We start from the raw sequence: 14,889 nt of genomic DNA on the forward strand, positions 1-14,889 counted from the left end.
ATCTCCTTCACGCTGTTCAGAACGCTTACATGTAATGCTTTTTTATCTTCATTACACCAAAGTTTAGCCTGTGGCGCTCAGAAACCCGGACTTGTACACTCTAGTCTTTCCAAGGCACGGCAAAATGAAGTAAAAAAGGTTTTTGCTTCTGCGTTCGCCGACTATATGAAGTTTGGTTTTCCGTATGACGAAGGTATGTCCAAGCTAAAGCACTTTGACAAATTTAAGAATCACTCATGTCAAATCCTTCGAGCAGTGCTACCGGTAACCAAGCGGGGCCAAAATACCCGGAATGGATGGTAAGCAGAGTGTCACTGCTTCTCCCCGAACAGAAAACATCCTCCAACAGAATGATCCTCACCAAATTGCGCCAAAAAAGGTCGGCTACCCTCGTCGATTCGCTTGATACCTTGTTTATCATGGGCTTGCGAGTGAGTCTGGTTCCTCCTTGCGGGCTGGAATGGGGAACTGTATAAAAGACTCAATAATCATATCCGGGCTCAGGATGAATTCGATAAAGGCGTCTTGAACACTTTGAAAATTGATTTCTCCAGGAGCCAAACAAACGATGTGTGCCTTACTTTAATTCTTAAAAAAAATCTTCTCAAGAGTGAGCAAAACTGAAGAACAACGAGGGGGAGGGGGCAGACGGTTTCTTTATTCGAAACCACAATTCGATACCTAGGAGGGATGCTGGTAAGATCTTCACATGGCCTTCCATAATAGGGTGGAGTTAACTTGGGTGATTCTGGATTACAGTCAGCGTACGAACTCTCAGGATCAAAAAATGTGGCTCTTCTGAAACAGGCACGAGCACTTGGAGACAAGTTATTGATAGCCTGGCCAGATCATCGGCAAAATTTGCCCTTTCCCCAACTCGATTTTAGACGCAGCAAACCATCCTTTAAGAAGAAAGCGTCGGATGTAGAGGTGGTCATTGCCGAGGTGAGCACCGCTTGATTTGTCACCATTGAAGGAATCCTTGAGATTGCTGACAAAAGCCGGTTCACTTTTTGAAGGCTGGGACTTTGATTCTTGAGTTCGAGCGCTTGAGTTATTACACTCAAGACCCCAAGTATCTCCGTCAGGCCATCAAAGCAATGCAGGCAATTATGAGTAAGGCACAATTGAAACGCTTTGAATCCGATTAGCTTGTGAAGTCGTGCTATTGTTGTTAGATACTCCATCCACCTTTCCTGGTCTTGCTGGATTTTTCCTCGCCGTTCAAAATCAAGAAGTAAAGAATGATCTTGCTACATGGGGCGGTAAGTGTTACAGACCAAACAGCTGATTGGCCAACTTCAAGATGACTCGCTCTTTTCATTCATTTTTTCCTTGAACAGGAGGCGCGGAGTGGGTTTTCACAGGTTTAAATTATACAACATAGCAAGGGGGATGAACTCACGCTACCTGTGATCGATTTTATGCCTCAGCTCTTATTATGAATACCTCTTAAAATATGGAATACTAATTGATAATCGAGACGAATCATACCTTGATGGTAAGAGCTTCCGCCAACGACCTATTTTCGTCGATCTGAAACCTGGATTGTCTTTTTTTGCGGAGCAGCATGGAAGTTGGCCGTGAAATCATCAAAGCAGCACCTGATCCAGGTTTCACCAGTGCACAATCTAACATATCTAGCCAGTTTTTCCTCTTCCAAAGGAGGAATCCGTCGTGTGTTCTCTCATCTCGGTTGTTTTGCTGGTCAGTCAAGCTTGTTATCGATGTCTTTTTGGGGGGCTTGACAAACTACTTGACAGGCGGAAATTGGTTACTGGGCGGGCGAGTGCTCAATGATTCATCAACATTTCAGTATGGCCTACGATTGGTCGAAACCTGCATGGAAACAGTTAGGTTTCTTCATATATTGATATGGTGATGGTTAAGGTCAGGTCACCAGAAAATTATACTGACATCCCTGGTCTTTTTAAAGTACAAACGAACTGCCACTGGGCTAGGTCCTGAGACTTTCAACTTTTTAGGGCCAAATGGCGAAAAGCCGCCTCAAAAACCAAGCTTAAAAGTTGGTAATTTTAAAACTACCCGTATATAAGGCTTGCAAACTTATTGGAAACTTCTTTCATTTCAAACAGGATCTGGAATTTTTTAAGAAAAACGGCTTTTATATTGGCTTCAAATCCTATGAGCTAAGGTCAGCAAGCTTATTTGAAAAGAAATAGATAATAATGATTAGCCGTTGACAGTCTCTGAGCTATTTTCATTCACTTAGGCCAGAGGTGGTTGAATCTGCATTTTATGCTTGGCGATTAACAGGCGATACCCGCTACCAAGACTTTGTTTGGGACGCATTCAAGTCTTTACAAAAGCATTGCAAAGCCCCAGCTAGTTTCTCTGCCATCTCCGATGTCAACTCTCTTCCCGCCAATGCCACGAATAGTTCTGAAAGTTTTCTGTAAGTTCATTCCCCAGCTCAACCGAGTATTCAAATTGTCACTCAACTCGATGCTTCATTTTCAGTTACGCCGAATTGTTCAAAGTTGAGTGGGTGTAGGCGCTATTTTACAAACACACCGACTGATCATGTTCTTCGATGACAGTATATTTACCTGACTTTTGCCGATCCGAAACTTCTATCACTGGATGAATACCTTTTCAGTTAAGCTTCTTCACCAGGACCACTTTCAGGGGACTTGTCTTTTATCAAGCTTTGTCAAAGATACTTACACTCCGGTACGATGACTGCTTGCTTTGATTCAGCCACCGAGGCCCATCCTTTTCGCATCATGGACAGGAACCGTAATTAGCTTGATCTGAAGATTGGTGGTTTAGGTGTTACCCAGCAGATTGCTGCGGAAACAAATCTAGAGGCTCTGGTACTACATTTCCCCATTGAAATTAAGGGTTTTTTTTTTGCTCCTACATCAACATCTTCAGGCGCTGCTCCTCTTTTAATTTTCTCTTGAAGTGTTCTTGATTCCCCTTTTCACCCTTCATCTGTAAAAACATTTATGCACAATAAGATGTGTTTTGTATTAGGGGTGCTCAAAGTGGGGATCATAAAGGCCCAGTTTGGATGCCCTGGTACACCTGAGACTCGGGGGCTAATGTTTGGGACATGTAAATTTGCCTATTTACCACAGAAATCCACAGCACCCGACAGATTTTCCATGTTGCGCAATGCATACGTTCATTCATCCAATTGTAAACCAAACAAACCGGGGGGAGAGACAAGAAAATCAATTTGGACGAAAAGCAAAGAAACAGTGTATATGATCGAGCCAAAAGGAGTCGAAGGAAGTGCAAGGCGCACCGAAGAAGGCTTTCCTATACAAACACACACACACATATTTTCAGAGCGTACAAACAGGCGGCCACGAGGGGCCTTTTTTTACAAGTAACGAGACGTTGAGAGTGACAGAGCGGGCAGGCAGAGTGGGGAGGGGAGGGGGGATTGATATGTATACATTGAGGCGCACGGGGGCGGGCGAACGAATCCGACATTTCATTGAGGACTAAGCGGATGATTTTTTTTGCAAGACGGGGAGGGCCTTGGGAGGGCGGTAGGAAGGGGGACAAGAAGACGAGAATGACATGCAAGGGTGCAGAAGAAGAGGCAAGGCAAGGCCGCAAATGGGCAGATTGTTTACAATTTTTTTGGGTTGGTAACACACACATACACATGAGAAAGGAAAGTCCAGTCCACTTTCGGAAGCGATAGTCGATTTTTGTACAAGACAAACCCCAACAGCCAGTGTATACAAGCTTCTTTGTCATGGAGCGCACGTCTCTTCTCTCTTGACATTCAACTTGGGCGGAATTTTGGTGGAAAAGTGTGGAATGAACTCGATTAAAGGGATGATGATAAACGCGGGCGAATGAAAATGGATTAGAAATTAATGGTATGATCACTGGTAAGGTTGTCAATGGATCTGCGGATCTCGATTTGTCGAGGGATGAATTATGCCCCAAAGGTGAGCGAAAATAAATATCGCACAAGGTAGTACCGGCGCGAGGGAGAAAGACGAGGGTCAATGGTTGAGTAAATATGCATCAATTTCCGGGTTTTACTGGTCGGTCAGGCGATCGGATCTACAGCTTCAAATAAATTGGGTGATTGTGGACTCGGGACAAGGGGCAAGAATTTGCTGATCGACTTGGATTGCAATGGGCGTCGTCACGAAAGATGTTGGTGGTTGTGGCGACTGAGTCCGGGCGTCTTGGGGCACATTCTCGGATGGTTTGTCTGTGTAAAAATTTATCAACTCTGAGTGTATATTCGAAGATGGACTGTCACACTTCAATTCCAGTTGGGGGTGTTGTTTGGGTGGGACGAGTAGTAAGGAGGGCGCGTTTGTTTGGTCTGGGTCATCCGTTACCATTTCATCCTTTGTAGTGAGGTTCGAATCATCCCTACTTCTGACTTCATCCACAAGCAATAGACTATGATCACGAATCCCGTTCCCGAATGGTTACACACGAACAAATGGATCAGTCAAATGGATTTTTTAAAAATCGTGATTCCCACCATTTCAGGACTCACAAATACAACACTCGTCTCGCCAGTTCGTCTCCTTTGATGGGCTTACTTAAATAATCATCAAACTGGGCTTCTTCCCATCGCTCTTTGTCTTCTCTCGAGTCTGAAGCCTAAAATGATTTTGAAGGGGAAGAAGCAAATGAGTCTCACTATTGTCTTCTAAAACAACCAAGAAAATGATGATTTCATTACCGAGAGAGCAATGACGGGCAAGTAAACTTTAGGAATCGCTTTCCGAATGGCTTTCAGAGTTTGATAACCTATATTCAAAAGCAAAGATGAAAAAATGCCAATCAGAGAAAGAGATTAAATTTGCTTGAATTAGCACAATGCAAGAGTGATAAAACCAATGAGAAGATAGAGGGAAAATGAACTGAACCATCAAGTAAAGGCATCTTCAAATCAAGCAGGACCAAATCGTAAGTTTTTCTGGGTGGGTGTTGTTGATCATTTTCGTTCGAAGAATGACTGCGGATCGATTTAAGTGCATCTTCCTCTTTGACGGGCGATTGGTTGAGAGGATGATAGAACTTTTTCAAAATTGCATTCAACGCAAGTTGGCCATTATTGACCAGATCGACCCCGACAAAGCCGGCCTTCTTGAGATGGTTGAGGGTGATCTGGCCGACGATCGGGTTATCTTCAGCAATCAAAATCGAATACTTGCTCTTGTCGATGATGTCTGTCGGTGTCTCTCGTCCATTTCTGTTCGGTGTTAGGGGGCCGTGGAATGATGAATGAGTCGACGTATTTCTGATGTGGCGAGTACTGCCGTGATGGGGTGGCGAGTGTTGGCGCGACCTAGGACTGGCTTGCCCTGGGTTAGGCTTGAGTGGGGACGGTGATGGGGCTTCGTGGAATTGGTCGAGGATCACAGACGCAGTGACTTTACACCCTTTTCCCAGTCCATTACTTTCCAATAGGATCTGGCCGCCCAATCCTTCGACAAAGCTTTTGACGATACACAGGCCAAGACCAGATCCACCGTACAACTTGGAGGTTGATGAATCAGCTTGCGAGAAAGGTTCGAACTGGCTAAGCTTGTTGATCGACTGAGCGGTTAAGCCGATTCCTGTGTCCACCACTTCTGCTGTCAATCGTAACTGTTGCTGATGTTGAGGTTCTGTGGAGAGGCCGTTCTGATGTGGTTCGAGCTTGATAGAACAGATAACTGAGCCCCGAGTGGTAAACTTGAGAGCATTACTGAGTAAGTTATTCAAGATTTGACGGATCCTGCAACGATCACCGACGACGATCGTTTGTGGGTTCAAGAGAGGCGAGATTGAGAGGTGGCATTCGAATAGATTGGATTGAGACCTGGCCGTGTAAGCAAAGAATTTCTCGGTTTCTGAGATCAGTTGTGCTAGATCAAACGGCTCATGTTCAAAGGTGATTTTACCGGATTCGATTTTACTGAGATCTAAGACATCACCTACGACGGTGAGCAAGCCATCTGCGGAAGCTTTGATAGTTTCTGCATGATCTCTCTGCTGTGTGGTGAGGTCACTATCGAGTAGAAGGTCTATAAGTCCTTGGATCACAGCGATCGGCATCCGAATCTCATGCTGTGTACGGAAGTTCCGAGTCACAGTTAGGGATGGTAGGACTATGTCACTTGAAGAGAGAGACTTTGAAATGCTTACCGACATGTTGCTCAGGAAGGCTGATTTGGACTTATTAGCGTCCTCAGCAGCCGATGCCTCGGCCCTGAGGGCCTCCTTCTCTTGTTCGATCTGCTTTGTGTTCTCGTTTTGATGGGAGACATCCATGACATAGATCAGACCGCCGAGGATGTGGTCGGGAGATCCATCGGGATAGTCTTGCATGGGATATTCCCTGATCGGCTTGGCACTCAAGGTGAGTATCCTCTTGGCGCCATCTGGCATGATGCAGCCGTACTGCTGGTTCCTGGTCGTCTCGCCTCTGAGAGCACGCTCGATGGGGAAGTCGGTGAGCTGATACTCGTTCTGGAATTGGGGGTCGAAGAGTCTCCATCTATCGAGCCTGAATAAGCAATCTGTTGAGCTTGATTGGGAGTCGTTCGGGCTGGGATGTTCTTCGATCGGCCGAAGCTCTTGAAAGGATTCGCAGGCGGCATGGTTGGCCATCGAGACTGTCCGGTCGACGGAGATGGCATGGATGGGCCAATCGACGACCGATTCAAAGAGCACGTGTTTCATCCGCTCCACAAATCGGTCGCGGTTACTGAGACGGTCGATCGGCGCAGGGGTATGGGCGAACGTGCAGCTGAACCAGATTTCTTGATCCGATGGCCAGGGTTCGAATCCATAGATCTCGAGCAGTCCGATCGGGCTCTCGCTAGCAGTCTTGAGCAGGCCTGTTGGGGGTGGTGATAGACAGACGTTCAAGTTTTTGGGCTGGGCGACGGGTGAGGAGGAGGAGGAGGCGGATGATGCTGATGTTGAGGGCTGGGGATGTTTGTGTTGTTGGATCTGGCGCTTGGCATGGGCGCAGATCCGTTTGAGTTCGAAGTAGGTTGATTGCTGGTCATCGTCTTCCTCAGCATCGTCCTCTGCTCGGTCATCGGCATCCTGATCGCCGCGGGTGCTACTGCTGCTGCTAGTATTATCGGATCTTGGCCGGTTGGGATGAGTGCGGCAGAGTGTGGACAGGTTGCGGTTGATGATGGGGCCGAGCAGATCGGTGGCTCTTGCCGACGCCAGTCTGATCCGGAGGTCCTCGTCGATGACGAGGAGGATGTTGGGGCTGAATCGGATGAACCGGCTGAGCTGGGCGGTGGAGGTGGAGGGGTCTGGGTGGCGGGCCGGCGGTGCTGTGCAATCGATTGGCCGAGTACACATGGTTGGGTGGAAGTGCTATGTCGGAAGTGTAAAGGGTTTATCCAAAAAAGAAGAAGAAGAAGAAGAAAAGAAAAGGCGACGAACGAAACAAGCAGCACTTGATGAAGGCCAGCGTTTGGGATGTCTGCTGTGTTACCTGGCACTTGGCATCCTCTTGGGTCGTCTGGACGGTACAGCAGCACCGCCAACCGAGCCCAACCGCCCCCCCAACCAGTCAGTCGTTTGAGCGCTTGGAGATCAACCTAAAACAATCCACGCACCAGCACAACAGCTTACATAGCGTATTCGTGATCCCATACAGAACTACAGACACATTTCATCATCAGTCAGCATGGCCCGCTGACGACCCGCACGCCGGTACACTCCTACGCCATTATTAATCGATCAATACCCCGCACTGATCAAGACTGCGTTGGAAGCAAGTCAAACTCGGTGATGAGCAATAAAATCATTAAGTGTCTTCCAAGAGTCTCTCTCAACCAAGATTAAACCACCTGCTGGCTCAAACTTTTTGACAACTACAGGGCGGGACCTCGCTTCTGTGTATCTAAAGACTCTGTTCCAAACCGAGCTTAACCAAGCCTCTCTGGAGGAGAGCCCCGCAGGGTCTCTGTCTCACAGAGAGGCTTGCCCCCAAGCCACTGATTTTGGCGTGAGAGCTGACAGACCGTAGTCCTGGCCAGCACCCAAATTCCACTAAATCAATGCCTACACATTTTTCACGCAACATACGGGGTCATGAGTAGCACGGCCTTGTAGCCTGGCTGCTTGCGCAGCCATCCATCCATCCATCATCTATCCATCCCCCCAGAGCAGTGCTAGACATCCTTTCAAAAAACACGATGAGCTGTTTTCCAAAAGTCAAACTCTTTTTTTTTTCACTCCTGTACATTCCACTATCCAATCAAATTGCTGTGTCCTACCTGTACCGTGAAAAAAACATAGTACAGAAGCCACCATAACTGTTCACTTTGGCATGTGTATTTAGCTTTTATGTACTTGCCTCGCATGTACAAATGTACGGACAATCCAAGAATCTTGGTAAGATGATGTTACAAGCTTTGTAGCTTCAAGACCGTTTGAGTTAATGACATGTGACCTATGTAGGATTGAAGGCGAGATGCAGGCCTTCAATCTGGCACCAGGGCGGCCTGATTGGCCAGCAGGAGGCAAATTTAGTGTGGTGTTGAAGTTTGACACCAGCCAAATGGTTGGAGGTGGTCCTCAGCGCTCACACCAAATTTCCCCACTTACTCCCAAGTCCCTCCTTCAGAGGCTTGCGCTTTGCGCGAGGGGCGCCAGCCTGCCAACTCAGAAGGGAGGACTGAATAAGTTTGGTTCCAAACTGGCCTTAATGACAGATGCTCAAAGAGCCCAGATTGATACAAGCTTAACAAAGCCTCCCAGTGAGGCAGCCCCGCAGGGTCTCTGTCTCACAGAGAGGCTTAGCTGCAAAAACCTGTATCTGGCCTGAGAGCCCCAGGAATATCAGCCTGTATCAGGCTTTTTTCACTTTTTCCTTTTTTTTAACTCAACCGTCAGCCTGCTGAGGCTGCCCCTCAGGACTTAAGAAGTGCTTGGGAGTGCGCTTCTTCTGATGCAATTTAGGTCTTGTAGCTGCCAATATAAGGCCTGATCCTTGTGTTTGAAGTTTTCAAACACCGAGAAAAGCAAACCATATTGAGAGAATTTTTTCGTAAATACATGTGGCTTTGTATCAAAATCTGTTTCAATCTATTGAAAGGCAGTTGAATACTGCATTCTTGCTTACATCAGCAGGAATGCGTCTCAAAAAGAGCCCCTTTTCAAACTGCTCTTCAGGCCATAAACCAAGTGCTATCAGCCTGTGACTGCCGCCAAATTAAAGAGGAGAAGCAGGCCTTTCTTTGATATCCGGGGCGGGACTCAGTTCTTTTGGGAAGTGGGGTTTTTGGGGGCACAAAGTTGGACACCTGCAAAAACTAAGAGCTGTACGCGGGGCTCTCACGCCTGGAATCAGAAATTCCATGCAAGTCCCTCCCTGACGGGAGGTCGCACTTTGTGCAAGGCCCTTCGCGCCGCACCCCCCGGCAGGCAAGGGACTTGTGCTAAGTTCGAGATTGATAGGTGACAACAGGAGGCTCTACTTTGGAAAACATCATTGCATTTACATGCTCCAAGATACACTTAAAATGCAGACTATGTACTTAGAACATATGATATATGCACAATGCACCCCCTCCGGCTCCCTAATGCCATACTATAAGTCCATGGGTCCCAAATCCAACTAACCAAAAAGAAAAAAATCTGAGCAGTGATACAAAGCTAACTTAGCTAATTTCCCTCCTTGGGGGAGCAAAGCAACCTCCAAAGGAGGGACCTACGCGCTATGTCCACCCCGCGGCCTGAGAGAATTTCAACTTTTGGTGGGCACTTTTTTATAATCAACATAACACATGGGTCCCTGGACCAAATTCCTTCTAGTTTTCATTTCTGGGACCACCCAAGCTGTCCCCATCTATGTACTATTTCCATCTCCCCCCATCCCTTTTCTTTGATCTGCAATACCCTTTGTAATATCATTAGTTTTGGATCCTGTACAGTGCAAGATGTGTAATGGAGGATGAAGTAGACACAATGGTGGTCATAAAAAGTAATTTGAGTGCCACTCAAGGCTTCAAAAAATGTGAAAAATATGTAGGAAGATTCTCCATGGTCTTCTGCATCTTTTGTTCCCCCAACACCTAATCACCCAATGAGAATTGGTGCTGCTACAAAACATATAAAAACAGCATTTTTGAAATTCTCTCAGGCCACAAGGTTGACATAGTGCATAAGTCCCTCCTTTGGAGGGTCCTTGTGGGACAGCGCCCCCCCTCCACATAGAGAGGGACTTAGTTAAGTTAGGATACAGAGCTGGCAAGATATTCATTGAATCCCCTAGCTCTGTAGAGCTCAAAAACATCATTTTTATGTATTGTACATGACATATGAATGCACTGATAGGTCTCAATCATGAAAAAAAACCCTTTGTGCCAGACATGGCTAGCACAGAAGTGAGCTCCTGCTGTAAGGGGCCGTTTGGATTAAATGTAAAGCAGATCTTGCAACAAGATTAACAAAGCCTCTCAAATGGGGGTCCCAAAGCAACTGTTGACCATAGGAGAGGCTTGTTATTTCAAATTATGTGTTTATTCATATCTTATGTTTTCATCTTTTCCTATCTAGGTCATCTATTGTTTTTGGCATCACATTTTTCAATGCAGAAGCACAGGCCACAGACTCCAAGTCATGACATTGGCTACATGGGTGGAAGAGAATTTCCCAAGAATCCAAGTTTATTAAAGACACAGTTTTGCCACAATTAAAAAAATCAAGATCAAGGGTTCCCTCTGTAAAAACACAAAATCAAAAAAAAAAATCAAGGGTTTCCCCAAGTTACAAAAGGGTAAAAAAAAAAGACCACAAATTCACCTCCCAATAAACATACATACAAAAATAAGCTGATCTAATACAAAAATAACAAAAGTGATCACATGCAAACCTCAACCAGCCTTCCAACATCAGCAAAGCTGTGCCCACAGGCGCATCACCCAGCCCGTGTCAAGTGCACGGGTCAAAAGTGATGGACGTGAAGGCCCCCGGCCCACAGCAAAGGCTGCAGACCAGTGGGGGGCCCACTCTTTAGCCCCTCAGACTGTGCAAGTCCAACAGCGGAGGGGGTGAGGGCGAACCGTCCGCTGGAATTACAGCAGCAGAGGACGCCCTGGGGATTATCCAAACACACAAGAGCACCCCCTCTTATATTGCATGCTCCACCAGCAAGCTCGCCTCAACTTCTCCTCGACTCCGCCCTGCATGCCTCATATCCTTGACAACAATGTCACCGCCACGCCGCTGATGTATGTCTGACCTGCGCGGCACCAACTACAACTCAACAGCCTTTGATCACCTGGAGGCTGGACCCACGCAACCATTGCATCTCGCCTCAAGTTCTTTCTCCTAGGAAGGTATGATACAAGGTCATCAAGGTGATGAAGAAATCCAATTGGCTGACCAACGGAATAAGGAACTTATTGCTGAGATCAAAGAACAACAGCTGGTCGAGTTTGGTAACAATTTCGTCGTCTGCAGCCTCCTCAACACCGCCCTCGCCCCCCTAAGAACAACTTCAGTAGCCCTGCAAGCGCCTTCCACACCCTTGCTACCAGGCTCGGCAGGATCACTCAGGGCAAGATTGGCATCAGCCCCGCCCGCAGCTTCGACTACGCCCCCCCCCCCCCCCCTGAATCCTTCACTTTGATCCCCTGTAGACCGAGCTTGTCCACTCAGAATGGTGGCGACGTAAGCAGTGCTGCGAGCCATTATGGCGGCGCAAGCTCCACCTCGATCTCCTACGACCTTCCAGGATGGTGTGCGGCCGTATTGAGCGTGCTTCGCCTGCCCGAGCCGGCCGGAAACAACTTGACAACGAGTCGGAATGAGACAGCAACCGAGGAAGCCGGAGGGCTCATTGGCAGAGACGAACGGGTTCTGGGTCTATCTCTTGCATATCCATCAGCTCGCCCTCTTACAGCCCTGGCTCAAGCTGACCACCAGTTGTGTCCGCGCGGCCAGAAGCCTGCCCCAGCAGTTCAAGACATTCGCGCTTCAGTCCGCGCCAGCAGCTACTGGCGACCTGGTCCATGATGGCCGTTGATTGCACGATGTCCCCGACCAGCCCCGACCCCTTTCGGATTCGATGTGGCAAAGGACCACCAAAAAACGACTCCGGCCCCCTCTCAATTTCCCTCTCCAGAACACGGTCCCCCCTTCCTGCAGCGCAGATAGACGACCGGGCGAACAATCAACGCCGGCCTTTGTTTTTGGGTCGGCCTTTAGGCACGCCAAAAAAATGCCGGATGCACGCCAAAAAAGGCGTGAACTCCGGACCACTCCAAGATTTTTGGAGTGGAGGATTGTTCACTCCAAACCAGCCCCCATTTGGAGTGCCCAACCCGGCACTCCAGGCTGGTATGGAGTGAACACCCTGCCACGCCAAAACCAGCCCCCCCTTGATGGCCGGTCTGCGCCGGCCATCGAGGGCAGTATGTACACTCGATGACCGGCACAGGCCGGTCATCGAGCGGACACACCCCTCTCGATGACCGGCAAGACCGGTCATCGAGAGACACACTCCTCTCGATGACCGGCATAGACCGGTCATCGAGAGGATTCATCCCTCCCAATGGGACACACCCCTCTCGATGACCGGTTTGTACCGGTCATCAAGAGGACACACCCCTTGATGACCGCCATTGACCGGTCATCGAGAGGATCCATCCCTCTCGATGACCGGTTTGTACCGGTCATCAAGAGGACACACCCCTCTTGATGACCGGCACAGACCGGTCATCGAGAGGATCCATCCCTCTCGATGATGTACCGGTCATCGAGAGGATCCATCCCTCTCGATGATGTACCGGTCATCAAGAGGATCCATCCCTCTTGATGACCGGTTTGTTGTACCGGTCATCAAGAGGACACACCCCTCCCAATGAACGGTACAGACCAGTCATCGAGAGGGATATATCCCTCTCGATGACTGGTCTACATTGGTCATTGAGAGGGATATATCCTCTCGATGACCGGTCTATCCCGGTCATCAAGAGGGATCTGTCCTCTAGATGACCGGGATCCTCTCGATGACCGGTCTATGCCGGTCATCAAGAGGGGTGTGTCCTCTTGATGACCGGTACAAACCGGTCATCGAGAGGGGTGTGTCCCATCGAGAGGGATGAATCCTCTCGATGACCGGTCTATGCCGGTCATCGAGAGGAGTGTGTCTCTTGATGACCGGTCTTGCCGGTCATCGAGAGGGGTGTGTCCGCTCGATGACCGGCACAGGCCGGTCATCGAGTGTACTGCCCTCGATGACCGGCCTGTGCCGGTCATCGAGTGTACTGCCCTCGATGACCGGCCTGTGCCGGTCATCGAGTGTACTGCCCTCGATGACCGGCCTGTGCCGGTCATCGAGTGTACATACTGCCCTCGATGGCCGGCGCAGACCGGATCGAGGGGGGGCTGGTTTTGGCGTGGCAGGGTGTTCACTCCATACCAGCCTGGAGTGCCGGGTTGGGCACTCCAAATGGGGGCTGGTTTTGGAGTGAACAATTGTGGTATTCAAAATTGCATAAGATTTTTTTACATAAAATCATAAACTGCAATTTTGGCTGGGAGATGTCACTTTAAGTTTTATGCACGCTGAAATCTCCCAGCCAAAATTGGCTTTATGATTTTATGTAAACAGTGACATATGCAATTTTGAATACCATAAATCCTCCACTCCAAAAATCTTGGAGTGGTCCGGAGTTCACGCCTTTTTTGGCGTGCATCCGGCATTTCTTTGGCGTGCCTAAAGCCTGACCCTTGTTTTTTTGGTCTACACAATCTTGATCAATCACTCAACCAGTTTGATTGCACCCCCCCTCCTCAAAGCTTTTTTTTGGGCTGCAAGGAGACACCAGTGGAACAATGTGCCTTGCCAAATGGCAAAAAAATTACATTTCCTTATGACTTAAAAAAAAGGTCACCATTATGATGTTTGTAATTTTTGTTACCAAGCTTTGAAAAAAGACTACACATATTTTACAATGATGGGAAAAAAAGGACATAGGAAGGAATGTGATAAAAAACGGATTTAGGAGGCAAAGGAATGGGTGATGAAGGAAGAAAATGAGAAAAAAATGACAGGTTTTTGACTTCTTGTTGTGACAAATTATCTTCCCAACATGGTGATGAAAAATAATTCTATCTACAATTATGCATTGTACACTCTTCCACACAAATCAACCTAGATGTATTTTTTTCCAATACAAAAACAAACTGCAGAAAAAAAATCAAATTTGCAGTTTAATTTACCCTGTTGATGAATTTTTTTTTCAGGGGTGGAATACAAACAAAGTTTCTGGTGCATGATCTTGTAAAAATCTGGGAGATAATATGTCAAAAATATGGGATATATCTACTATTCTGGGCTACATTCATCATCAAACTTGACTACACCCAAGTTTACTTGCCTGATGTGGACCTCACCACTTGTGAAGATCTGCAGAATTTTATTGTCAAAATAATGCTTTGTAGATAAATTGTGCCAATTTTGAAGTGGTAGACACATCATTTGGGTTGGATCTACAACTTGGCCAACAGGACAGAAAACATATTGCCACCAGTACTTTGGAAATTGGAATGAACATAAGTGAGGTGTGATGCTGAAAGGTTGATTGTGACATTTTGAAGGAGGGATCAAGGAAGTTGGGAGAAATGGGACCAGGTATCTGCAGCGGCAAAGCCGCCTTGGCCTCTAGTGATTATGAAATAAAAAAAGTAAAAATGAAAAATGTGGAAAATTTCTCCAAATGTTCATTACTGTTCACACCAAGGAGGGAAAATTGGAGATCACAGTATGGCATGCAACAGGAATGATAAAAAGTGAAATTTTTTGAAACCATGGTCAATTTTATTTTTGGTTAGATGGGTTGTCCACCAATTTCAAATTGAACTCAGGGACTGTAGCCCAAATCACCACCAATTGGACTCAATTTATTT

General features: G+C 47.3%; 3 protein-coding genes across 3 annotated transcripts; 2 read left to right on the forward strand and 1 right to left on the reverse strand.

Annotated features, from left to right (window-relative positions):
• Nucleotides 1-350: 350 nt before the first annotated feature.
• On the forward strand, nt 351-2,624 carry PtA15_8A702 (uncharacterized protein; the record flags this gene model as incomplete). The annotated part of the gene is made up of 11 exons (XM_053172159.1): nt 351-431; nt 505-570; nt 760-945; nt 1,002-1,116; nt 1,179-1,265; nt 1,649-1,707; nt 1,937-2,026; nt 2,097-2,155; nt 2,234-2,416; nt 2,482-2,500; nt 2,562-2,624. 11 exons carry the CDS (start codon nt 351-353, stop codon nt 2,622-2,624), a joined length of 1,008 nt encoding a protein of 335 aa, XP_053023350.1.
• A 1,437-nt stretch (nt 2,625-4,061) lies between these two features.
• On the reverse strand, nt 4,062-7,323 carry PtA15_8A703 (uncharacterized protein; the record flags this gene model as incomplete). Its single annotated transcript, XM_053172160.1, has 5 exons — nt 4,062-4,404; nt 4,505-4,611; nt 4,694-4,761; nt 4,881-6,066; nt 6,145-7,323. The coding sequence occupies 5 exons, from the start codon at nt 7,321-7,323 to the stop codon at nt 4,062-4,064; spliced, it is 2,883 nt and encodes a 960-aa protein (XP_053023351.1).
• Nucleotides 7,324-10,343: 3,020 nt separating this feature from the next.
• On the forward strand, nt 10,344-11,991 carry PtA15_8A704 (uncharacterized protein; the record flags this gene model as incomplete). The annotated part of the gene is made up of 2 exons (XM_053172161.1): nt 10,344-10,358; nt 11,437-11,991. The coding sequence occupies 2 exons, from the start codon at nt 10,344-10,346 to the stop codon at nt 11,989-11,991; spliced, it is 570 nt and encodes a 189-aa protein (XP_053023352.1).
• Between the last annotated feature and the right edge of the window lie 2,898 nt (nt 11,992-14,889).

This window comes from Puccinia triticina, chromosome 8A, assembly GCF_026914185.1.
Source record: "Puccinia triticina chromosome 8A, complete sequence".
Taxonomy (NCBI): Eukaryota; Fungi; Basidiomycota; class Pucciniomycetes; order Pucciniales; family Pucciniaceae; genus Puccinia; species Puccinia triticina.